Source organism: Oncorhynchus masou, chromosome 13 (genome assembly GCF_036934945.1).
Source record: "Oncorhynchus masou masou isolate Uvic2021 chromosome 13, UVic_Omas_1.1, whole genome shotgun sequence".
Taxonomy (NCBI): Eukaryota; Metazoa; Chordata; class Actinopteri; order Salmoniformes; family Salmonidae; genus Oncorhynchus; species Oncorhynchus masou.
The window spans coordinates 29,307,568-29,334,670 of record NC_088224.1 but is presented as its reverse complement, the minus strand read 5'-3'; the positions used below and the strand labels follow the sequence as shown (position 1 = coordinate 29,334,670).

At 44.3% G+C, this 27,103-nt stretch overlaps 1 protein-coding gene across 1 annotated transcript in view; it reads right to left on the bottom strand.

Moving 5' to 3' along the window:
* LOC135552061 (phosphatase and actin regulator 4A-like) overlaps positions 1-26,175 on the bottom strand; it is a 34,678-nt gene extending 8,503 nt beyond the window's left edge. The window contains 8 exon segments of the mRNA XM_064983438.1: positions 584-1,187; positions 1,975-2,118; positions 4,055-4,115; positions 4,118-4,446; positions 4,958-6,289; positions 6,603-6,683; positions 6,917-7,087; positions 25,853-26,175. Of these exon segments, the coding sequence (XP_064839510.1) occupies positions 584-1,187; positions 1,975-2,118; positions 4,055-4,115; positions 4,118-4,446; positions 4,958-6,289; positions 6,603-6,683; positions 6,917-7,087; positions 25,853-25,925 (2,795 nt within the window). The 5' untranslated portion in view covers positions 25,926-26,175.
* Positions 26,176-27,103: the final 928 nt, after the last annotated feature.

The window sequence follows — 27,103 nt, the reverse complement described above, 5'->3', positions numbered from 1 at the left end:
CAAAGTCAAGGTATTGGAGTGGCCATCACAAAGCCCTGACATCAATCCCATAGAAAATGTGTGGGCAGAACTGAAAAAGCATGTGCAAGCAAGAAGGCCTACAAACCTGACTCTGTTACACCAGTTCTGTCAGGAGGAATGGAACAAAATTCACCCAACTTATTGTGGAAGGCTACCCAAAACGTTTTACCCAAGTTAAAGAATTTAAAGGCAATGCCCACCCGAATACTAAATGTGTATGTAAACTTTTGACCCACTGGGAATGTGATGAAAGAAATAAAAGCTGAAATAAATAATTCTCTCTACTACTATTCTGACATTTCACATTCTTGAAATGAAGTGGTGATTCTAACTGACCTAAGACAGGGAATTTGTAGGATTAAATGTCAGGAATTGTGAAAAAATGAGTTTAAATATATTTGGCTAAGGTGTATTTAAATTTCTGACTTCAACTGTACATGTCTTAATCTATTGCAATGATCAAAGTCACGTTTTTAGGTCAGCGTAAATATTGTTCCCGTTTGTACTGTGGTTAATAGATATGCTGTGACATTATGGAAGTATGATAGAGTAGTATACTCACAGTCTGAGGGGTTCTATGGTGACTGGTAGGGAGCGTCGGCCTCCAGCCTCAGTGAGGAACTCTGGGGGGGACTCAAACAGCATGGAGTGGGCTCTTTGGGACCCATCTGGGTTAGCCTGAGCCGGGCTGGGGGAGCACAGGGCCCGCTGGATCAGGATGTGAAGGGGAATGGCTGGGACTGAAGCTGGGGGGTGGCTGGGCGGCTCTGTGGTGGGGCTGGGAGGGTCCTTCTGAGGGAAGGGGAGTGGGACCGGGAGGGGTGCGGAGGCAGGGTTGGGGAGCTGTAAGTGGGGGTGGGAGCTGGGAGTGGACGTGGGTATATGGGACAGAGGTCGGGGTGCTGGTGCAGGGTCAGAGGTGGGTAGTTGGAACCCTACTGCTCTGAGGGTGTCCCTGGTGTCGTCTCGGTCTGTGCTGGGGGGTACAGAGACAGTAGGTATGGGGACTGGGACAGAACCAGAGGGGCCCGAGGTCTCCGGCTCAGGGGACGGGTTGCCAGAGTGGTGTTTGGTGACGGGGGTCATCCTCTTGGGCGGAGTGGGAGGAGAGCGTCTGGTGGGGGCAGGAACAACAATGATACCACTGCCAGCCTGAGAGAGCTCCGCTATGGAACAAAAACACACAACAGAATGAATACTAGTCATTAATGGAACAAAACACACAACAGAATGAATACTAGTCATTAAACAAGGACTGACACACAGTAGACACAGAAAACAGAACTGAAAGAGAAAGTGTTACACTAATCTGAAATATAAAAGGCATCACCATTCACACTCAAGCAAACTGGTTAAAAGGATTATCATGACTTGTTTAGTTTCATGAAGGCACAATGCACGACTTACCAGTGGATAGATGGAACATATTTAAAAAGCATGATGATATCAGGCCTGGACATTAGCAGAACGGTACACAGCTAACCCTATGGTTTAGATGGAAATCATTCACAGCGGGATTCAAGCCTGATTCATTTGAAAACAACCAGAAAAGCATTTTATTAGTCCGAATCCATTATTTTGAAGTCATTTCACACGTCTCCGCAGTCTCTCTTGACCTCTCATCGAAGTCATCCAACAAGCTGAGGCACACTGCCTGGCAGTTATCTTAACTTCCATGCATTGTTTTTACTCCAGCCAAGTCAAGTTAGTTTAGCAACAACTCAATCCGACATGCAATGAATGAAGTAGTGGGGCACCATCGATCTATGCTGGTAGTGCTTCACACCATGGGCAATGGGCAGAATGGTTAACAGTTATTCAGTTGTTATAGACACCGGTCAGGCATTAGACTTGGTGGTGTGCAACAAAACGTGCTGTGGAGTGGTTATGGTTATTCAGAAGGACAGCGTCACAGCATGGCAGGCTTGGGTTGTGCCCCTCAGGACAGGGTACCTGAGCAGGCTTGTTCAGTCCGTCGGCGGTGGAGGTAGGTGGGCAGGGAAAGGTACAGGCCCAGCTCCCCCTGCTTTCTCGAGCTGGTACAGTAGTGAGGAGAAAGGGGACCTTGGACCCTGGAGGCCCTGTTCAATGTGGACACTGACAGAGATGAGGGAGGTCAGAGGTCAAGGCCTTCAGCAGGCTGCTTGAAGGTGCGGGACACTGAATAACTGGTCACTGTTGCCCAGCTAGGCAGATTGTTACCTCAATATCTAAACTAATATCTTACTAAATCTAATATTTAGCCTCTAAGGATAGAAAGCTGACAGATAAATACATGATTGTCTGGTGTGGATGTAGACCTATTGTATGTACATATTGTGATGATACATAAACCACTGTTCTCCAACAGAGAGAATGGATGTTTGCAATATGACCAATGACAGGGTTATATACACCGAGTGTACAAGACATTAGGAACACCTTCCTAATATTGAGTTGCACCCCCCTTTTCCCTCAGAACAGCCTCAATTCATAGGGGCTTGGGCCCTGCAAAGTGTCGAAAGCGTTCCACAGGGACACTGGCCCATGTTGACTCCAACACTTCCCACAGTTGTGTCAAGTTGGCTGGATGTCCTTTGGGTGGTGGACCATTCTTGATACACACAGGAAACTGTTGTGTGAAAAACTTTGCAGCGTTGCAGTTCTTGACACACTCAAACCAGTGCCCCTGGCACTTACTTCCATAACCTGTTCAAAGGCACTTAAATCTTTTGTCTTGCTCATTCACCCTCTAAATGGCGCACACACAACCCATGTCTCAGTTGTCCCAAGGCTTAAAAATCATTACTTAACCCGTCTCCTCCCCTTGATTTACACTCATTGAAGTGGATTTAACATGTGACATCAATAAGGGATCATAACTTTCACCTGGTCAGTCTATGTCATGGAAAGAGCAGGTGATCCTAATGTTTTGAAGACTCTGTATATGATATAACCACTGACCCCTGGGATTAGCCAGGAGACATGGAGGGAAAACAGCAGCAGCTGCAGGACTTAAGACTTGCTGAGTGTGTCACTGTAGCAGCCAATCAGAATTCAGACTCTGAAAGCCTATCAGAGAGGAGATCCAAATGACGAAAACTATAATTTCTGCTGCACACAACTTTATGTTCAGCAGATGTCCGCTGCATGAATGCTGAGTGAGTGTGAAATGGAGTAACGCATCTATGAGGACCACACCTTCAGAATGGCATTGGAATGTTCTAATTGCGTCACAACAACTGTTACTACATTGACTGTTGGGATGGGCTCCGACCTAGGGCAGCTGCAGCATGCTGGGTAAGAAGACACAGAACACTGAGGCAGCCAATCAGAGCACTGGATGCTCCGGAGTCACTCCCAGCCTGTCGGAGGAGTGCCAGTGCGGCAATGTGTGTGTGTATGTTGTGCTTGCATAAACGCGGCAAAGACAAACCCCCTGCCCCTCTCTTTGGAGAGTGTCTTGATGTATACTGAAAATGCAGACTAGGGCCTTTTCAGTGAGCCGGAAACTGAAGAGTGGTTGAGGAGTGTGTCAATTTGCTAATAGGCAAACGGAAGCTAGTTCTCCCCTCTTCGATAGCCTCCTTTTGGCGAGGAAGCACAAGTGTCTCCTAACCGGAGTCCTTTGTGGCAGAGTTCTGAAATCTGTCACACCCCCTTTGAACAAGCTGTTGTTTTCTTGAAGGAGAAAATTATGCAAACATTTACAAACGATATGCTACTGAAAATGTCTTGCACAACTAACTTAATGTGTTTTATCACTTTATACAAATTTTGGGATCCACCCGTCAACGTAATTTGACTGATGACAAGCGAGTGGAGAAGGCAAGTCATTTCATACAAGAGCATTTTCATCCACATTCCCTCTCCTCGATTACCTTTGACCTTTTTCAAAAGGAGGCGACAAGACGAGAGGACGCAGGATTTGAGCAAATCCAGGAGAAAAGGCCAAGTTACTTTATAGAACAACACCCTGTGTTTCAGTATGCATCGAGTCTAACCATGACACTTAAAAAGACACTTGGGTTGAAAAAGGTCAGGGTTAACTCACCAAGCAGAGCAGGGTTGCTGTTGCGGTTGGTGGGTTTGGGTGGGGGTACAGGTGGCTGCTTGGCATGGGGGGGTACGGGGGGAGGAGTGGCCGATTCCCCCGCGGTGGAGGAGGGGGTACCTGGCTGGAACGTACAGGGGGGACAGGGTTGGAGTGGGTGGGAGGAGGGTCATCACTGATGATCAGGGAGACAGTCCTGGCGGGCTTGGCCACTGCTACAGCAGGGGAGGTAGAGGAGGAGGGTGGGGTGGAGGTCCGGACAGGCTCCGTGGAGGTGGTGAAAGTGGGTTGGCTCTTAGGAGGGAGCATGGCCTGTTTGGTAGGAGGTGGCTCTCTACGGGAGGAGTCAGGATCTGGGGTGTGGCCAGGGGCGAAGCGGACACCAGTGGACTCTACAGACAGGCACAGGACACACAGAGACAGAGCGAGAGAGAGAGAGCGAGAGAGAGAGGGGGGGGGGAGAGGGGGAGAGGGAGAGAGAGAGGGGAAGAGGTCAGGAGGACAATAGGAGTTTCTATTCCCCCTGGTCCCGGGGCTCAAAGTGCAACCACAACAAGCACACTGTTACTGTACAGTGCTGAGCACATAGAACACAGAGCTGAGATAAGCTGCACCTCAACGTTGGACAATAAGCAGCTTTTTAACAGATTAACTAAAGACGGATTCTGGTCAAGTCCTCACACCTTTCACAGGGCTGAGAACAAGGAGATTTACTGCGTTACCAGATATACAAAACAGAATTTCCTAGACACTCAACTAGCAGACAGTAACAAATTGCACTTGCAAAGTGCCCAATAAACGAAGCTTCGTTCCACTAAGAATTGTTCAACTTCAACAACTTCAGAGCAACCTTCAGACATACAAGCGAATGCATTGAATTTTACGCCACAGGCTGTTTCTTACCTGCTCGTCCGCGGGTCTCCCCTCCTTTGATCTCCTCAGATGGCATGTACCTGGGCAGGGTGCTCCCGCGGTAAGCCTCAGAGGCAGGACGGACCCTGTTACGGAGGTCCTCTGAGGAGGTCTTCTGGAGACTCTGCCTTAGCTCCATCTCAGAGTGAAGTCTGACCACAGGACGACCCTCTTCAAAAGGTCTCAAGAGGGTCTCTGGTTTAGCAGGCCTAGGAGGACTCCTCCTCCTATCGCTCTCCTCCCCCCTTTGTTCCCCATCATCTCTCCTTTCGTCTGCCTTTTCACAAACAATTATCTTGTACCGGTCATCTTTTCTTCCCCGGTCATCTCTCCTGTCGTCTCTTTTCTCACGATCATCTCTTCTTTCTTTTCCCTCTCTTCTGTCATCTTTTTCTCCTCTCTTCTCCTTGTCCTCCTTCTCCCCCTCTTCGCTCTTCTCTCGATCATCTCTGTCCCTCCTTTCCCTCTCCTCTCGCCGGTCTCTCTTTTCCCTGTTGTCTCTCTCCTCCCTCTCATCACGAGGACCTCTCCTCTCCTCCTTCCCGTCTCTCCTCTCCTCCTTCCCGTCTCTCCTCTCCTCCTTCCCGTCTCTCCTCTCCTCCTTCCCGTCTCTCCTCTCCTCTCTCTTGTCCTCTTTCCCCTCTCTCCTCTCCTCTTTCCAGTCTCTCCTCTCCTCTCTCTTGTCCTCTTTCCCGTCTCTCCTCTCCTCTCTCTTGTCCTCTTTCCCGTTTCTCCTCTCCTCTCTCTTGTCCTCTTTCCCGTCTCTCCTCTCCTCTCTCTTGTCCTCTTTCCCGTTTCTCCTCTCCTCTCTCTTGTCCTCTTTCCCGTCTCTCCTCTCCTCTCTCTTGTCCTCTTTCCAGTCTGTCCTCTCCTCTTTCCTGTCTCTCCTCTCCTCTCTCTTGTCCTCTTTCCCATCTCTCCTCTCCTCTCTCTTGTCCTCTTTATCCTCTTTCCGTTGCCTCCCCTCCTCGGGAGCAGGTCCTCTCGGTAGTGACCCTCCTCTCCTCTCTGACACGTCAGATGGCACTCTACTCCGTCTCTCCAGATCTATGACCGATAGCCTGGTGTGTGAGTCTACGTCCAGTGGGGCTCGGTTGGAGCGCGAGGCGTCAGAGGGTACCCGGCTTCTGCTCCGGGGGTCGTCTGAAGGGACGCTGCCCCGCCGTGGATCCTCTCCCTGGGGTAGCCAGGTGGGGTTGAGCCCTGGGCCTGCCTCCCCCCGGGACACCTTGATCCCCGTCTCTGAGACCCGGTCAACATCCATAGGTACTGGCTGGCCATTCTTCACCACCGGACCTTTGGAATGGTTCACGTCGTTGCCCTCTGTCACACAGAAATACATTCTGATAAGGAATTTAAAGGTCAGCAAAGATACTCTCTACATCTCAGCATTCTCTAAAAGTGTTACCCAACTATTAGGTTTGTTACCCGTTGATAAATTATAGGCTACTAGTATTTATGTAGGCCTTTGTCTACTCCACTATGATCAGGGCCCGTATCCACAAAGCATCTACGAGTAGGGAGTGCTGAACCAGGATCTGTCCATATAATCTTTTTTTATTATAATCAAAAGGCCTGATCCTAGACCAGCACTCCTACTGACATGCTTTGTGGACACGGGCGCTAGTCTGCATACCATTCTCCGGCAGTTCTTTCAGCAATCCTCTGTCAATCAGCTCCTGACGAGGTCTCCTTACTGAGATCTTCCTCTCCAACACTGAAAGTAAACAAATAGGTTTAATTTCCCCGTAACAGAGGTAGCTTGATGAGTAACCTTGTCTGAGACCATGAAGACTTGAGCTCTCTTAAAGGTAACGTCTAGGGTTGAGCTCATCGGGCTAGCAGTCTTGTTCAGAATTGGTAAGATATAAGACAACGTTCAACTTCAACACGTCCTTACAATGATGTACAATCCATCCATCAATTTGACTACTTCTAAAGGGCAGGTACCTATTGAGGTTTCCAGAAAGGTCTCGCTGCTCTTCTTCTTCCTCCACTTCCAGGGCTTGAACATATTCCCGAAGCTGGAGAACTTGCCCTTGCGTTTGGAGGGAGGGGTTCCACCTGATGAGTCACCCCCCTCACTCCCTGTCGTACTCTGCTGCAAGTCCACCTCATCATCTGGAGAGGGAGAGGTGAGTGGCATGACACTTATTACAAGACAGATAATTAAGGAAAGAAAATGATAAAAATAGGGCACCACTTTTTTACGAACGTGCTGCCCTGTTCGTAAAAAAGGGATACATTTCCTCTAAAGACGAGGCCCTAACTAACTCTACAGTATGTGTCCAACAGTAATGTTAAAGAATTTGGTATTTTATTAGGATCGATTAGCTGTTGCGATTAGCTGTTACGAAAGCATTAGCTACTCTTCCTGGTGTCCACACAAAACATGACATTAATAGACAAGAACAGCTCAAAGACAGAACTACATCAATTTGAAAAAGGAACACATAGCCTACATATCAATAAATACACAAACTACCTTGGCCAAATAGAGGAGAGGCGTTGTGCCGTGAGGGGTTACTTTATCTGTTTTCTTTAAACCAGATTTGCTGTTTATTTGTACGATATGAGATGGAAGGGAGTTCCATGCGATAACAGCTCTATATAATACTGTATATGCTTTCTTGAAATTATTTCTGGATTTGGGGACTGTGAAAAGACCCCTGGTCTGGCAGGGTAAGTGTGTGTGTTAGAGCTGTGTATAAGCGGACTATGCAACAAAAAAAAAAGGAATTTAACACAATGTTTCTTCTAAAAAGAAGTGATGCAGTCAGTCTCTCCTCAAATCTTAGCCAAGAGAGACTACCATGCATAGTATTTATATCAGCCCTCTGATTTACAATGAAGAGCAAGACGTGCCGCTCTGTTCTGGGCCATCTGCAGCTTAACTCGGTCTCTTCCTGGCAGCACTCGACAGGACAATAAACAAGATACGACAAAACTAGAGCCTGCAGGACTATGAACTAGGCTTGTGCTAGTTGGTGCTACATTCCAGCGCCATCTTAGAGTGTGTCTTACTAGACCACAGTACAGACTGAGCCAGGCTTAAAGCTGGTCTGAATTCCACTCTTACTGGCTGTTGAGTTGTACCAGCTGGCAGAGATTCTTATGTAAGTAAATTGATAAGAGCAGCAGCCAAATAGGTATTAACACTAGAGTGGGATGCTTTCAAACCTGTTTCAATACAAACATAAGTCCATCACTGTCAATGGTAAACACATAATTACCACAGAAACTGCATTTAAAGAGCAGAATAAACAAAACACGTTTGAGAGGACAGGGTTAGGTTACTCTCCCAGAAACAATGATTCATAACTGCGCTCCAGCTGATGACATCACCTGCTGCTGCTGCAAATCATGTTACAGATCCAAGAAGACTGGGTGTGAAATATCCACCCATTCTTAGGTGATGAGTCGACCGTGCACACACTCGTTGCACAAGAGGACTATGTATAGGACACACAGTATTCGAATGCACTTCCTAAGGAACCAGCCAGGAAGCTTTGAATAGCATGAGGTCCCTACACAACCAGTTCACATTGAGTTCTATATAAAAATGCCACACATCTGTTACAGTCGTCTGGCTTATATTGCGGAGGTCACACCAATCCAGTTTATGGGTCACACTTTAGGGCAGAGCCAATTTGCAACTTCATCCTCCGTCCATCTCTCCCTCATCCCCCTCGATTCTGACTCTTACCAGACACCCTGTCATGCGAAAGAGGGATAAAAGTTAAGTGGAAAGCAACAGATCAAATTCAGTCAATTGGCAATTTGACAGATTCAAAAAGAGCTAGGGGGAGAGAGAATGCATATCGTACCCTCAGGAAAAAGAACAACTCTGTCCTCGCTTAGCGGTTTTGACAGACTAAATAGTAAAAAAAAAAAAAGATAAAATAATGCTAAAAATAGGATAGAGGTGCAATTCACTGCAGGCAACACAAACTAATATTATTATAAAAGACTAGAGAGAGATGGCAAAAAGAGAGAGGCAGTCTTCACCTTTTTCTTGATCATCAGCCAGCCTTAGCACAGACAATACGTGCCAGTCTGCACAGCGAGATAATAAACCCAGAGCATATCGGACTGCTTCTCTCTACCACATCACCGGATTCCTGCCACTTTGGATCATTACACCGGATCATCGCAGCTAGCTAGCTGCAAACGAGTGGCTACTGTTAGCTAACGCATCGGTCTTGAAGTAAGCACCAGTTAGCCTTGAGCTAGCCTCGACCTAGGCCCATATACCATCTAATTCTAGGGCTACAATACATATTTTGCCAATTGGCCTGGACCCTTTATTGTCGACATGGAGCCCTGCCGATCCGATCGCCCGATGTGGTCTCAACAGGCTATTCTGTTATGATGTCTCCGAAGAACCATCTGTTATCCCCGGCCCGCTAGCTTTCGGGAACTCTGTGTCCTCTGCTCGCCTAGCATAGTAGTGACTACCGAACTGCACCCTGACTCACCTATTGCTGCTCTTTTGACCCAATGATCACTCGGCTACACAGCTGATGCCCCCGGGACAGTTGCAATAACACGGTACCTCATTTTGTTTACCTGTCGGCCTCAGACTCGAACTCAGGTCCTGTATGTACCTAACTGACCTGCTGTGTCCATTCATCAGGATTTACACGTCGTCTTAGCTCTCCTAATCAACGCCTGTGATTGCTTTATGCCTCGCTCTGTCAATATGCCTTGTCTACTGCCGTCTTGGCTAGTTCTTATTGTTTTATTTCACTGTAGAGCCCTCAGTCCCGCTCAACATGCATTAGATAGCTCTTTTGTCCCACCCCACACACATGCGGAGACCTCACCGGTCTTAATTGGTGACTCCAGAGACTAAACCTCTCTCATCGTCACTTAACGCCTAGGTATACCTCCATTGTACTCACATCCTACCATACCCTTGTCTGAACATTGTGCCCTGAATCTATTCTACCACACCCAAAAATCTGCTCCTTTTATTAACTGCTCCCAACGCACTAGACGGCCAGTTCTTATAGCCTTTAGCCGTACCCTTATCCTACTCCGCCTCTGTTCCTCAATGTGATGTAGAGGTTACCCAGGCACTGTAGCCCCCAGTTCCACTCCTATTCCCCAGGCGCTCTCATTTTTGGACTTCTGTAACAGTAAAAGCCTTGGTTTCATGCATGTTAACATCAGAAGCGTCCTCCCTAAGTTTGTTTTATTCATTGCATTAGCACACTCCGCCAACCCTGATGTCCTAGCCGTGTATGAATCCTGGCTTAGGAAGGCCACCAAAAATTAAAAAAAATGTCCATCCCAACTACAACATTTTCCACCAAGATAGAACTGCCAAAGGGGGTGGAGTTGCAATCTACTGCAGAGTTCGGTCATGCTATCCAGGTTTGTACCCAAACAGTTCGAGCTTCTACTTTTAAAAATCCACCTAATAAGTGTCTCACTGTTGCCGTTTGTTACAGACCCTCCTCAACCCCCAGCTGTGCCCTGGACACCATATGTAATTAATTGTCCCCCATTTATCTTCAGAGTTCGTACTGTTAGGTGACCTAAACTGGGATATGCTTAACACCCCGGCCATCCTACAATCTAAGCTAGATCGCCTCAATCTCACACAAATTATCAAAGGAACTTACAAGGTACAACCCTAAATCCGTAAACATGGGCACCTTCATGGATATCATCCGGGCCAACCTGCCCTCTAAATACACCACTGCTGTCTTCAACCAGGATCTCAGCGATCATCAAACGACCCCCCTGGGTATCCTGGAAGGATATTGACCTCATTCCGTCAGAAGGTGGGTGCCTGGTTATTCTTTAAAAAGTGCTTCTCACCATAGGGGGCAGTATTTTCATTTTTGGAGAAAAAACGTTCCCGTTTTAAACGGGATATTTTGTCAAGAAAAGGATGCTAGAATATGCATATAATTGACAGCTTTGGATAGAAAACACTAATGTTTCCAAAAGTGTAAAGATATGGTCTGTGAGTATAACAGAACTGATGTTGCAGGCGAAAGCCTGAGAAAAATCCAATCCGGAAGTGCCCCAGGTTTTGAAAGCGCTGCGTTCAAATGACTCCCTATTCAGCTGTGAATGTACCATCAACGAGCTTACGCTTTCTACGTATTCCCCAAGGTGTCTACAACATTGTGACGTAGTTTTACGCATTTCTGTTGAAGAATAGCCGTAGGCGGCTACATTGCGTAAGTGGTCACATGGTGGCTCCGAGAGAGATTCTCACGTAAAATACAGAGGTAGCCATTACTCCAAATCGGTCCTAGTGAAAAAGAAATTGTCCCGACGGATATATTATCGAAAAGATATTAGAAAAACACTTTGAGGATGGATTCTAAACAACGTTTGCCATGTTTCTGTCGATATTACGGAGCTAATTTGGAATATTTTTCAGCGTTGTGGTGACTGCAATTTCTGGGCGATTTCTCAGCCAAACGTGAAGAACAAACGGAGCTATTTTGGGAAAAAATGAACTTCGGCAGTCTGCCTGGGAGTCTCGTGAGTGAAAACAGCCGAAGTTCATCAAAGGTAAAGGATGTAATTTGATTGCTTTTCTGATTTCCGTGACAAGGTTGCCTGCATGCTAGCAAGGCATAATGCTATGCTAGGCTATGATAAACTTACACAAATGCTTGTCTAGCGTTGGCTGGAAAGCATATTTTGAAAATCTGAGATGACAGGGTGATTAACAAAAGGCTAAGCTGTGTTCCAATACATTTCACTTGTGATTTTCATGAATAGGAATATTTTCTAGGAAGATTTATGTCCGTTGCGTTATTCTAATTAGTGTCAGATGATGACAACGGTCACGTTCACGGGATGGGGTGTCACTACAGGTTAAATAAGCATGCCCCATTCAAAAATGTTGAACTAAGAACAGATATAGCCCATGGTTCACTCCAGACTTGACTGCCCTTGACCACCACAAAAACATCACGTGGTATAGTGCATTAGCATTGAATACCCCAGCAATATGCCACTTTTCAGGGAAGTTTGAAACCTATATACATACACAGGCAGTTTGAAAAAGCTAGCCTTTGCTTTCCTAACAGACATTTGCATCCTGTAGCACAAACTCCAAAAAGTTCTGAGACTCTAAAGTCCATGGAGAATAAGAGCACCTTCTCTCAGCTGCTCACTGCACTGAGGCTAGGAAACAGTCACCACCGATAAATCTACAATAAACGAGAATTTCAACAAGCATTTTTCTAGCGCTGGCCATGCTTTCCACCGGTCTACCCCTACCAACAGCTCTGCAACCCCCACAGCAACTTCCCAAGCCAAACCTACTTCTCCTTCACCCAAATAGCTGATGTTCTGTAAGAGCTGCCAAATCTGGACCCCTACAACTCAGCTGGGCTAGACAATCTGGAACCTCTCTAAAATTATCCGCCAAAATTGTTGCAACCCCTATTACTAGCCTGTTCAACCTCTCTTACGTATAGTGTGAAGTCCCTAAAAGATCGGAAAGCTGCCGCAGTCATCCCCCTCTCCAAAAGTGGGACACAATCTAGACCCAAACTGTTACAGAGCTATATCCATCCTACCCTGCCTTTCTAAAGTCTTCGAAAGCAAAGTTAAACAGATCATCGTCCATTTCAAATCCCACCATAGCTTCTCCGCTATGCAATCTGGTTTCTGAGCTGGTCATGGGTGCACCTCAGCCATGCTCATGGTCCTAAACAATATCATAACCGCCATTGATAAAAGAAAGTACTGTGCAGCCATCTTCATCGACCTGGCCAAGGCTATCAACTCTATCAATCACCACATTCTTATCGGCAGACTCAACAGCCTTGGTTTCTCAAATGAATGCCTCGCCTGGTTCAACAACTACTTCTCAGAAAGAGTTCAGTGTGTCAAATCGGAGGGCCTGTTGTCCGGACCTCTGGCAGTGTCTGGGGGTGCCACAGGGTTCAATTCTCGGGCCGACTCTTTTCTCTGTATATATCAATGATGTTGCTCTTGCTGCTGCTGATTCACCTCTACAGACGACACCATTCTGTAAACTTCTTGCACTTCTTTGGACACTGTTAACAAACCTCAAGAAGAGCTTCAATGACATGCAACACTCCTTCCGTGGCATCCAACTGCTCTTAAATGCAAGTAAAACTAAATTCATGCAATTCAACAGATCGCTGCCCGCATCCATTTACATTTACATTTAAGTCATTTGGCAGACGCTCTTATCCAGAGCATCCGACTAGCATCACTAATCTGGACGGTTCTGACTTAGAATATGTTGACAACTACAAATACCTAGTTGTCTGGTTGGACTGTAAATTCTCCTTCCAGACTCACATTAAGCTTCTCCAATCTAGAATGGGCTTCCTATTTCGCAACAAAGCCTCCTTCACTTATGCTGCTAAACATGCCCTCGTAAAACTGAATATCCTACCAATCCTTGACTTTGGCGATGTCATTTACAAAATAGCCTCCAACACTCTACTCAGCAAATTGGATGTCGTCTATCACAGTGCCATCCATTTTGTCACCAAAGCCCCATATACTACCCACCACTGCGACCTGTATGCTTTCGTTGGCTGGCCCTCGCTTCATATTCATCGTCAAACCCACTGGCTCCAGGTCATCTGTAAGTACTTGCTAGGTAAAGCCCCGCCTTATCTCAGCTCACTGGTCACCATAGCAACACCCACCGGGAGAACATGCTCTAGCCGGTATTTCTCACTGGTCATCCCCAAAGCCCAAACTTCCTTTGGTCACCTTTTCTTCCAGTTCTCTGCTGCCAATGACTAGAACGAATTGCAAAAATCACTGAAACTGGAGGCGTATATCTCCCTCTCTACCTTTAAGCATCAGTTGTCAGAGCAGCTTACCGATCACTGTACCTGTACACAGCCCATCTGTAAATTTCCCCCCCAACTACCTCATCCCTGTTTTCTTTTCTTTTTTTGCTCCTTTGCGCCCAAGTATCTCTACTTGCAGATCTTCTGCACATCACTCGTGTTAATGCTAAATTGACATTTCGCCACTATGGCCTATTTATTGCCTTACCTCCCTAATCTTACTACATTTGCACAACACTTTATATAGATTTTTCTATTGTGTTATTGACTGTCCGTTTGCTTATGCCATGTGTAACTCTGTTGTTTGTGCGGCACTACTTTGCTTTATCTTGGCCAGGTCGCAGTTGTAAATGAGAACTTGTCTCCTGGACTGCTGGTTAAGTAAAGGTGAAAAAATAAAAAAGTTGTGAGACGGGGCCAAGATTCAGGAGGGGACGATGGGGTGCCAATATCCCTGTGGCAGGCAGGCGCCAGGTTCATCTCAATTCCACAGAACAGGTTGAGAGAGACAGAAAGAGAGAGAAGCCAGTCAATGCCAGCAAAAACAAACCAGACCATTGAGTTCAATTGTTTTGGTTGCAGCCTCTAACCCAGGGATTCTAAAACTTTTTTGCCTACGACCCATTTTGTTATCTGAAAATTCTCACAATACCAAACATGAAAAAAAATATGTTTTTAATTAACAGCCAATGTTCACTTTTTTGTTTGGGGCAATTGCGGTTAAATGAAAACATTGTAGCAGTATTTCTGATTGTCTTCTCAACTCACCATCACACAGTGGTGTAAAATACTTTTACTTTTAGTTCACTCCATTACTAAGGAAATTATACTTTTTACTCCATACATTTCCCCAGACACCCAAAAGTACTAGTTACCTTTCAAAAGCTTAGAAGGACAGGAAAATGGTCCAATTCACACACTTATCAACAGAATATTCCTCGTCATCCCTAATGCCTCCGATCTGGTGGACTCAAACACAAATTATTCCTTGGTAAATGATGTCTGAGTGTTGGAGTGTGCCCCTGGCTAGCCGTCAATTTAAATAAAAAACTAGAAAATGGTGGCGTCTGGTTTGCTTAATATAAGGAATGTGACATTGCTAAAATATTAGTGTCAAAAAAGAAAATCACATTTACCTTTGATACTTAAGTATATTTAAAACCAAATACTTTTACACATGTTGTATTTTACTGGGTGACTTCACTTGAGCCATTCTATTAAGGTATCTTTACTTTTACTCAAGTATGACAATTGGGTACTGCCATCACATCATTTTAATATGGAGCTATGACAGGTTAATTGCAAATGATGTCACCTCACCAGCACTAATAAGATGGGTGTGCTTGATGAATGTCGCGTGGGAGCTTCTCAAAGTCATGGGGCATGGGACAGTACACACACATCTCTGCTGTCACATCCAATCTGGATAGATTTTTGGTTTTAATGCTGACGAGAGCACTGAATCCAGTTTCAAACAGATACAGTCTGAGCTGGCGAAGGGTATCATGAGTTTTACGGTGCAACTCGGAACTCATGTCGTCAGTGATCTTTAGGTTGGAACGTCGGAGCTCTAGATGGAAGGCCGAGTTACTGAGGTGGGTGACTGTTCCAAACCATTTTATTTCCAGCCAGGACCAAAGAGCTGTCAAAGGACACCAGAAACAAAATTGTAGACCTGCACCAGGCTGGGAAGACTGAATCTGCAATAGGTAAGCAGCTTGGTTTGAAGAAATCAACTGTGGGAGCAATTATTAGGAAATGGAAGACATACAAGACCACTGATAATCTCCCTCGATCTGGGGCTCCACGCAAGATCTCACCCCGTGGGGTCAAAATGATCACAAGAACGGTGAACAAAAATCCCAGAACCACACGGGGGGACCTAGTGAATGACCTGCAGAGAGCTGGGACCAAAGTAACAAAGCCTAGCATCAGTAACACACTACGCCGCCAGGGACTCAAATCCTGCAGTGCCAGATGTGTCCCCCTGCTTAAGCCAGTACATGCCCCGGCCCGTCTGAAGTTTGCTAGAAGTTTGCTAGATCATTTGGATGATCCAGAAGAAGATAGGGAGAATGTCATATGGTCAGATGAAACCAAAATATAACTTTTTTTGTAAAAACTCAACTCGTCGTGTTTTGAGGACAAAGAATGCTGAGTTGCATCCAAAGAACACCATACCTACTGTGAAGCATGGGGGTGGAAACATCATGCTTTGGGGCTGTTTTTCTGCAAAGGGACCAGGATGACTGATCCGTGTAAAGGAAAGAATGAATGGGGCCATGTATCGTGCGATTGAGTGAAAACCTCCTTCCATCAGCAAGGGCATTGAAGATGAAACGTGGCTGGGTCTTTCAGCATGACAATGATCCCAAACCCACCGCCCGGGCAACGAAGGAGTGGCTTTGTAGAAAGAATTTCAAAGTCCTGCAGTGGCCTAGCCAGTCTCCAGATCTCAACCCCATAGAAAATCTTTGGAGGGAGTTGAAAGTCCGTGTTGCCCAGCAACAGCCCCAAAACATCACTGCTCGAGAAGAGATCTGCATGGAGGAATGGGCCAAAATACCTGCAACAGTGTGTGAAAACCCTGTGAAGACTTACAGAAAACGTTTGACCTCTGTCATTGCCAACAAAGGGTATATAACAAAGTATTGAGACAAGTATTTGGTCAATAACAAAAGTTTATTTTCCACCATAATTTGCAAATAAATTCATGAAAAAAAGATTCTGGATTTTTTTCTCATTTTGTCTGTCATAGTTGAAGTGTACCTATGATCAAAATTACAGGCCACTCATCTTTTTAAGTGGGAGAACTTGCACAATTGGTGTCTGACTAAATACTTTTTTGCCCCACTGTATATATGGTCAAATCCGGAAACTATGATTTTGAAAAAACAAAACGTTTATTCTTTCAGTGAAATACGGAACCGTTCCATATTTTATCAAACGGGTGGCACCCATAAGTCTAAATATTACTGTTACATTGCACAACCTTCAATGTTATGTCATAATTATGGACAATTCTGGCAAATTAATTACGGTCTTTGTTAGGAATGAATGGCCTTTCAACACTTGGCAACGAGCCAGGCATATACCCTGACTCTGCTTACACTGAATGCAAGAGAAGTGACAATTTCCCTAGTTAATATTGCCTGCTAACCTGAATTTCTTTTAACTACATATATGCAGGTTTTAAAATATATATACTTGTGTATTGATTTTAAGAAAGGCATTGATGTTTATGGTTAGGTATATTATTGCAATGATTGTGCTTTTTTCACGAATGCGCTTGTTCAATCATCACCCGGTTGGCAAAATTGAAGGCGGCTGCGATTCGATGATCAATTAACAGACACCGCATTGATTATATGCAATCAGGAACAAGCTAGTTAACCTAGTAATATCACCAACCATGTGTAGTTAACTAGTGATTATGTGAAGATTGATTGATTTATAAGATAAGTTTAATGCTAGCTAGCAACTTACCTTGACTCCTTGCAGCCACAAGGTCCTTTTGATGCTGCACTCGCATAACAGGTGGTCAGCCTGCCACACAGTCTCCTTGTGGATTGCAATGTAATTGGCCATAACTGGCCGTTACGGATTGTTATGAAAACTTGAAAATCGGCCCTAATTAGATCGGCCATGCCGCCCATTTGAAAAGCATAAACTGGGGAGTTTGAGCCGTTCAGGCAGAGTTTCCTCTTGACTGCTAGCAAAACCATAAATTCATATTTTAACAGTGATATCTGACAACGGTATTGATGTGTGTTTCTGTGCCTCTGCCTCCCCACATATTGTTTTCACAATATCAATTGCGGCCAGTAATATCAAAGACTGCAAAAGTGTGTGGTTTCATAGTGTAGTGGGCCGAGCCATTCACTGTGGGAATTATTCAAGTGCGGCTTTTTCCCATGATCTAGGCACTCTGGTTGAATTTGATATTTTAATAATTTTCATTTAGATTTAAGGTTGATAATACATATAAAGAAAAGAAATGCAGAGAAATGCAGTTCCCTGCAGTACGTCTTCTTGAGGTTAGTCTAGGGTAAATGTATCAGCAGCAGAGCTCAGAACATATTTCATTTGGGTACAGACAGTTCCATACTTTATCATGGTCACCAGAACTGGCCGTACCAACTGAACACCAGCAATCACCATGCCAAGTCACCATAACTAATATCTTAGCTACACTGTATTCTACATGGAATCATTTGGGATTAAGTCTAAGCCTTAGTTTACGTTGCTGTGAATGATACACCTCATTCAAATGAGTGCTCCTTTTTATGTCCCTTTAAATTCAGAACAATGTTGTCAGGTGCAGGTGTTTCTATGAGAAGTCTGTCGGTTCAGTTCTGAGTCTCGTGTGATCCCCGGTTGACCGCAGAGAGGTCTTAACCTGAACTGGTTGGCAGTGCAGAGATGCAGGGGACAGGGAGGGGTGGTGGGTCGTGAATCTTCCCTCCGTCAAACACACTGGCCTCACAGCTGCTCCTCACCCTATATCCTAGACAGACAGACTAAACAGGTGCTGGGAGGGGAGGAATAGGGGGTTGTCTGTCTCTTGGTGTGTGTGGCGAGGCGACCATGTTACAATAAAATACGTCAACCTGAGGAGAGAAGGCAGTTATCCGAGTACAGCAGAGATGGAGAATAAAGGTGACGCCACAGTCAGACAACCCTAGACTGACAGGGTCCCGCCGCTACACAGAGACCGACAGGGCCCCCGCTTACACAGAGACCGACAGGGCCTCCGCTACACCTATCAGCACACACACTTCTTGTTTGAACAGATATGTGACAATATTGTCAAGGTGAATGCACCCATTGTTTCCCGGCTTTAAAATCCACCTGCTGCAATTACTAATTATTACTATATTATTATGCTGGCCTTCTAGGCAGAGTTCCTCTGTCCAATGTCTGGTCTTTTGCCCATCAAAATCTTTTCTTTTTATTGGCCAGTCTGAGAAATTGCTTTTTCTTTGCAACTCTGCCTAGAAGTCCAGCATCCCGGGGTCGCCTCTTCACTGTTGACGTTGAGACTGGTGTTTTGCAGGTACAATTTAATGAAGCTGCCAGTTGAAGACTTGTGGGGAGTCTGTTTCTCAAACTAGATACTAATTGCACAACTCGTGCACCGGGGCCACCCACTCCTCTTTCCATTTTGGTTAGAGCCAGTTTGCGCTGTTCTGTGAAGGGAGTAGTACACAGCGTTGTACGAGATCTTCAGTTTTGGCAATTTCTCGCCAGGAATAGCCTTCATTTATCAGAACAAGAATAGACTGAAGAGTTTCAGAACAAAGTTTAGCCTGTAATCGAAACCACAAATGCTGATGCTCCAGATACTCAACTAGTCTAAAGAAGGCCAGTTTTATTGCTTCTTTTATCAGGACAACAGTTTTCAGCTGTGCTAACATAATTGCAGAAGGGTTTTCTAAAAATCTATTAGCCTTATAAAATGATAAACTTGCATTAGCTAACACAACGTGCCATTGGAACACAGGAGTGACGGTTGCTGATAATGGGCCTCTGTACGCATATGTAGATATTCCATTTTTATTTATTTTGTTTTATCAGCCATTTCCAGCTACAATAGCCATTTACAACATTAACAATGTCTACAGTGTATTTCAGATCAAATGTTATTTTAAAATGGACAAAGTGCTTTTCTTTCAAAAACAAGGACATTTTTATGTGACCCCAAACTTTTGAACGGTAGTGTATATATGTACTGCACTGTATGCGACACCATGTGTTACAAGTTTATTGTATGCAATAACTTCCTGACATTCATAACATTACCAACTCAGTTTAAAGTATGCAATTCCTGCTAGGCCTACACTACATTAACATTCCCCAATGGGCTCCAATATATGAAAACAAGTACTTTTTTTTATTTAACTAGGAAAGTCAGTTAAGAACAAATTCATATTTACAATGACGGCCTGCCCCAGCCAAGCTGACCCGGAGGACTCTGGGCCAACTGTGTGCCGCCCTATGGGACTCTGACTCACGGCGCCACTCGGGAGCCCAAATCTGTATACATTGTACAAATAAAATAGACAAACCAAGGCATACAATTCCTTTACCTTTTTAAAGAGTTCGAAGTGCACAACAAAACAATGCCAACGCATAAAAGTCCACAACATCACACTAGGACCATATAAAATATTATATCACGATATTTAAATAAATTGGGCAATGTGACGGTATTTAAAAATAAAAAATAAATATATACAAATAATAAAAGTTCTACAATTGCTTTATGAGTAGTGAGTGACCCTAGGGTGGCAACATTTACATTAAGTGATTTCAATGAGTCTCTCCATTCTGTTTTATACTGTTCAATTCAACCAAAACATATTTCAGCACTTTTATCATTTCCGCATTTACTGCACTCAATTGCAGTGGTGAAAAAAGTACCCAAATTGTCAGAGTAAAAATAAAACTACGTTAATAGAAAATGACTCAAGTACAAGTGAAAGTCACCCAGTAAAATACTACTTAAGTATATTTAAAACCAAATACTTTTACTCAAGTATCAAAAGTAAAAGTACAAATTCCTTATATTAACCTGTAATGGCTGCGATCCCTGTACAGGGATCAACATCAGGGGAAATTTCAGAGTGACAACTACAAATATGTCGTAACATTAAACATTCTTGAAAATGCAAGTGTCTTACACCCTTCAAAATATTAGAATCTTGGTAATCTTGGGGCGGCAGGGTAGCCTAGTGGTTAGAGCGTTGGTCTAGTCACCGGAAGGTTGCGAGTTCAAACCCCCGAGCTGACAAGGTACAAATCTGTCGTTCTGCCCCTGAACAGGCAGTTCACCCATTGTTCCCAGGCCGTCATTGAAAATAAGAATGTATTCTTAACTGACTTGCCTGGTTAAATAAAAGGTAAAAAAAAAAATAATCAAACTACGTTTTCCAATTTAAAATAGCTATTACAGAGCACAAATACCATGCTTTTGTTTGAGAAGAGCAATCGACAGAAACATTTTCCACCATAACAGTTTTTACACATTCACATCTGAAGGTAAAATTATGATTTACATTCTGATATCTTGCTCTTATTTCTCTTCCTGAGGGTCCCAGTGATCAATGAAGTGCCATTTTCTTTGATAAAATCAATTTTATAGCTTAAATAGAAACATTTAGTAACCTGTTTGTGCCGTGAAAACCATCTCTATAAATTTTTTACGGAGCATTCGACGTATTTACACACGGTAAAACATCATTTATCTAGTCATGGTTGGTTTCAGTGCATTCCTCTGGATGTTTGCAACACAGCCAAACGTCATTGTTTTTTTTGCGTGGAGTATTGACCAAAGCGAACTGATTTGAAGACAACGAGCAATGACTACCTGGCGCACCAATCATTTTAGCGAAGCTTCGTTGTTGGACTGCATTTCTGCCAAATGACCACTGATCGTCTTGAAATCTAGCTGGGTAGATAGCCAATGAGCTGAGGTAAACGCCAGTATGTAATGGTTTTGGGTTGGAGCACCATTCCTTGTTTGATATCGCATGCGTAACGAACTCCATTCTCGCCTTGACGATGAGAGGAGTTGCTGTGAGGCTTTTTTCGCGCAGCTGTATTTCGGAAAGTTTTATTTTCAACAATTTCATTGAAGATATCATGGCGAATAAATCAGGAATAGCGAAGTCAAAGTCTAAAGTGAAAGTTTTTTTTTTGAGGAATCTTTGAGTGTTATGATTCAAACAGGAACTGAGTTTCTGCAAGGACAGGACATACTTCTGGACGGGTAAGTGCTAATGCCGTTTTATGAAATATAAATATATATAAAAAAAGAAATTGGGGGGGGGGGCAAAAAAATGTGTGGTTTGTGTGTGTGTGTTCAATGTCAGATTATATTTTCATTTTTTTTTATTCAAATGGAGTTGAACAGTAAACACACATATGGCCACTGCGCCTGCTACTCCTCTTCATTTCCATATGAAATAGCCATTGGATGCTGGGGGCGAGTGCAGGCCCACAACAATGGCCGGAGTTGAATGGAACAGCACTTCACCTTAGTGACTGTTCCCTCTGCTCTATACAATACATATCTGTTTATTTTATGTGATGATAAAAGGTTCATACAACACAAATATTTTTTAAATGTTTTCTTTCACAGTGATAGCGACTCCGACTGGGAGCCCCCGGTGCCAAGGTGCCCGCTCTACCTCTGCCCCCAGTGGTGTTCATATGCCACAGTTCATTACTGCAGGCATGACTGTGCCTCAGGGCCTAAAGGGCACAGCATGGAGGAGTCGTTGTGTTCTGTGTCGCATGAACTGCACCACTTGTTCAGTTTGCCTCTGCTTTACACATCAGAAAGAGACTGCTATGGGACATGGCACAGGCAGTAAAATATTATGAGGACTTCCAAAGGGTGTACTGTTTAAAATATTAATTTTTTTATATTTTTTTTAAACATTTTTTTTGTGTGTGTGTGTGCTAGAATTGCTTTTTGATATGTTGTAAATAGGTTATTTGCACTGCTGTATATAGTTATAGGTCATTTCACCAATTCGGCCACTTGGGTACATTTGGGCTACTTGTGTGGGACACATGGGTGACTTCATGCTAAATGTCATGTTGCTCACCCATTCCTGAAGTTATCAGTCAAACTTTGCACACTTTGCCCTCTTGTGTTATCCATCAAAATTATATCCAGCATCCTATTCTAGTACATGTGAAAGATGCTACAACAATAAAAAACAGAAAAACGTATGCTCTTTCTTTCTCTTTTCTTCCACCAGATCTACTGTGGTATATTCTCCTACATTCAATTAACATTTCCAAACTTCAGAATGTTTCCATTCAAATGATACCAAGAATATGCATATCCTTGCCTCTGGGGCTGAGCTACAGGCAGTTAGATTTGGGTGTCTTCAGGCGGAAATTGAGAACAAAGGGATGCAGCCAAAACAGGATAAGCAAACCAGGTGGCATCATTTTCTTGTTTTTGTATTTAAAGATAGCCAGGGGCACACTCAGACATAATTTACAAAGGAAGCATGTGTTTTTTGTGAGTCCCCCAGATCAGAGGCAGTCGATGACCAGGGATGTTCTTGACAAGTCCGTGAATTGGACCATTTTCCTGTCTTGCTAAGCATTCAAAATGTAACGAGTACTTTTAGGTATCAATGAAAATATGAAGTAAAAAGTACAGATTTTTTTTAAAGAATGCAGATACCGGACAGATAACAGAAGAAAAAAAACTTAAGTAATACTTTTAAGTATTTGTACACCACTGATCAATTGAGATAATTTCCACACTGCCATGTAGGGCTGCACGATATGGACAAATAATCTAGGACTTATTTTTAACCAAATGTTGCAATAGTGATTTGACTTGTGAATTAGAGCAAAACTGTTGGAATCATGGAAACAGAATGACTATTGTAATTATATAGCTAGAACATAATAGTGGACACTTTGAATACAGTGTTGTTTGAGATGACAAATTCAAATGCCCGGGAGGAGATATTGTGACAGGGTAGGAATGAAAGTGTTGATAAGTGTTTCCTAGGGAACCCTATAATCTTTGGCTACATTTAATGTTCTCTTAGCTACTTCATGTAGCGAACATATTCTTGCTTCACATAACCCTCTTTGATTTCCTCTCTGTTGCACAAACAACATGCCAATTTAGGTCTGCACCATCATGGGTATTATCAGGCTGTATTAGCTAGCTACGTTTGCTCTTACTCAGTACATTTATTAGTTAGCTAGTTATTAACATTAGCGGCTAACAATCAGCGACTGAAGATTTAGGGCAACAAACTAATTGTGTCATTATAGGAGGCTAGTGGATTTATATTAAGCAGCAAAGTGAAAACAGCATCGTCGTCATCAACATTGTTGCATGTGGGCTCCCGAGTGGCACAGTGGTCTAAGACACTGCATCTCAATGCAAGAGCACGTCTGGGACCTGTTGGATTGGAGGGTGAGGGCTAGGGCCATTCCACCCAGAAATGTCTGGGAACTTGCAGGTGCCTTGGTGGAAGAGTGGGGTAACATCTCACAGCAAGAACTGGCAAATCTGGTGCAGTCCATGAGGAGGAGATGCACTGTAGTACTTAATGCAGCTGGTTGCCACACCAGATACTGACTGTTACTTTTGATTTTGACCCCCCTTTTGTTCAGTGACACATTATTCCATTTCTGTTCGTCACATGTCTGTGGAACTTGTTCAGTTTGTCTCAGTTGTTGAATCTTATGTTAATACAAATATTTACATGTTTAAGTTTGCTGAAAATAAACGCAGTTGACAGTGAGAGGACGTAAAAAATATTTTTTTTAAATCGGAGTTTATATTGTCATATCGCCCAGCCCTAACTGAACACAAGTGTCTCGTGGTTCAGGATCATCAAATGCGCTCGAGTGACAAGGGGCGTGGCTAGGTCTGTGTGAAAAGTGGCACGGAGAGAAAGAGCAGAGAGAGATGACTCAAGTGGCAAAGTAAACTATAAAAATTGACATTACACATGGCGTGTCACATTTAACAAACCAAACATTCAAATACCGGCATAGAAGGTAAAGTAAAAACCCAACCCGGTCCCTGCATCAATACCGGTATATAGTAAAATACAGTATACCGCCCAGCCCTACGTCACACAGCAAACACTGACTGGCCAGGCCATGTAGTGCGGTTAACTTTTTTACAAAGCAAATAAACCTATGGGGGGCTAAATGAGTTGGATTAGAAACTCACAATACAAACACAATACACTTCAGCTCAAGAAGAAGCGGGATAATGAGGAGATTACTTTATTGTCCACAGAAATTAGCATGCTGCTTCATCCCAACGACAATAAGACAATCTCAGATGAGGCACCACCCCACCATAAGTCTGCACGGTACAGAGATCCAGATAACTGGGCCTAATTCCAACTGTAATGTGTTCTTCTCACTGACTACAACTCACAATCCAAGCCTAATAAATTAGACTGGAGCTCAACTATACCCCCATCAAGCAGGGACTGGAGATCACTCTCTACATACAGTTTACAGAGGAACAGTCTAAATCCAACAGTTATGTGTTCTGCCCTTTCAGTCATAGCAGCAAAAACAGGTTTCGGTTTCTGTGTGAATTAGAGAGGAACAATGGTGGCTTTAGGCAAACTGTACAACCCCACAAGAAGAGATGGAATCCTGACACACACACTCGAGATGGCAGCTGGTGCCTTGCACTCCCAGCTCCACTGTTTTGAATAAAAGATTCCATGTTCCATGATAAAAAAAGGGGTGAGGGAGAGATAGAGAGTGAGGGGAAAAAGAGGAGTTTAGACAGCAGAGTGGTCTGTGTAGTTTAGACAGCAGAGTGGTCGTGTAATTGGTGTAGTTTAGACAGCAGAGAGGTTGTGTGGTTGGTGAGGTTTAGACAGCAGAGAGGTGTAGTTTAGACAGCAGAGAGGTCGGTGTAGTTTAGACAGCAGAGAGGTCGTGAGGTTGGTGTAGTTTAGACAGCAGAGAGGTCGGTGTAGTTTAGACAGCAGAGAGGTCGTGTGGTTGGTGTAGTTTAGACAGCAGAGAGGTCGGTGTAGTTTAGACAGCAGAGAGGTCGTGAGGTTGGTGTAGTTTAGACAGCAGAGAGGTCGGTGTAGTTTAGACAGCAGAGAGGTCGTGAGGTTGGTGTAGTTTAGACAGCAGAGTGGTCAGTGAGGTTTGCGTATTACACAATCACCACATTCCAGCATCCATTCCCTCGCACCTGTCTGTGCCTGCACTTCTCTGCCTCCGTTCTTTCTCTGTTTCCAACACAAAAACACCTGCACCACATTTCCTCCATATCCGCCTACCCTCTCGGTTCCATGTTAACACCAACACTTCTCTACAAAACATTCCCAAACAAACTCCTCTTCCAAAGACACCAATACAAAAGAAGGTCCTGTTAGGTCCACTGTTCTCCCACGCCAACAAAAACAAATAGCCCTATCCCGAGTAGGCTACTAAACAGTCAAAACTCCTCTTCCAAAAACAAATGCAAAGTCAAATAAAAAAGCTCATGTCCTCAGGTTCTGTACATGCACCTGTCCTGTCCTGTCAGACTCACCGGTGTTGTGTTGAGCAGGTTGCTGTTGGTGTTGCTGGGGCACTGTCTCAGCGTTGCTGGCATTCTGTCCCATGCTACCCCACGCCCCTGTCCCACCAGCCCCTACCTCTCCTGGGGTCCACGGCAGGGAGGAGGGATACAGACACTGAGGGAAAAAATAGATCCCAGCTACGATCCTCGCCAACAAACCCAACCGCCTTAACGCTCCTGTAACCCAAGACACTCCTACTTCCTCGGCTCACATCATTCTCTAGCTCTTTTTCTCTTTCTTTCTAGTCCTGCCCTGCCCTTCCGTCTATTGCTCTGTGTGTTTTGGTCTTGCTCTCTCTCACACACTCGCTAACTCACTCTTTGAAGCTAGCCCCTCCTCCCTTCCTTCCTGTCTGTCTAGCTGACTTCATAAATAAAGTATGCCAGTTATAAGGCAGCAGCATACCAGCAGTCTCAGATGCCGGTCATTCCTCACTGCAGATCTTTCAGGGGCAAAGTTGACAGGAGGTGAGAGAGTGAGCTTCGTAGTGGTGGGGGGTAGGAGAGGAGTGGAGGGTAGGCCCAGAGTGTAGTCAAGCCCAGAGAGGTTTTAGTAAGAGTGGGCCCCTCCAGCAGAGCGAGCAGCACCCAGGCACAACGGCAATGGGAGGGCTCTATGCTCGCTGGATAACAGCCCCGGGGTCAAATATTATTCAAAATTTTTTCAGATACTTTATCTGGGCTTGATTGAGGTTGCCTACCACAATGGGACTAATGTATTATGTGCAAGAGTGCAAACTCCACCCATCTGGTACTCCAGGCAAAAGCTAACACTATTTGAGAGAATTCAAATAGTATTTGAACCCATGTCTGCTGGGGAGAGAAGAGGTTGGTAACATGAGAAGTGGTGGAAGGTGAGATGGATCTAGGTGGAGGGTTGAGCTTCGCACCAGGAAAAGGGGAAGTGATGTCACTGAGGTTTTGTGTTACTCTCCCGGAATCAACCACATAGCCTATAATGTGAAGTGCACCACACATGAGTGAAGGGAGGACAGAAGCATGTGCCGTTGTGCAGAAGGACAGCTGAATAGTAGAGATGTTGCTGACAGGTTAATCAAAACACTTTTCTTATTTTATGGATAGTTTGAAAAGGCCCAACTGTTGAGGAAGAGAGAAACAACTAGCATAACAGCTCACCTAAGATGCCCCAACGTTAACACAATGCTTAAATCAACACCGGCACAATAACGCAGGGCACGCTGAATTCTACAGAACACCTGA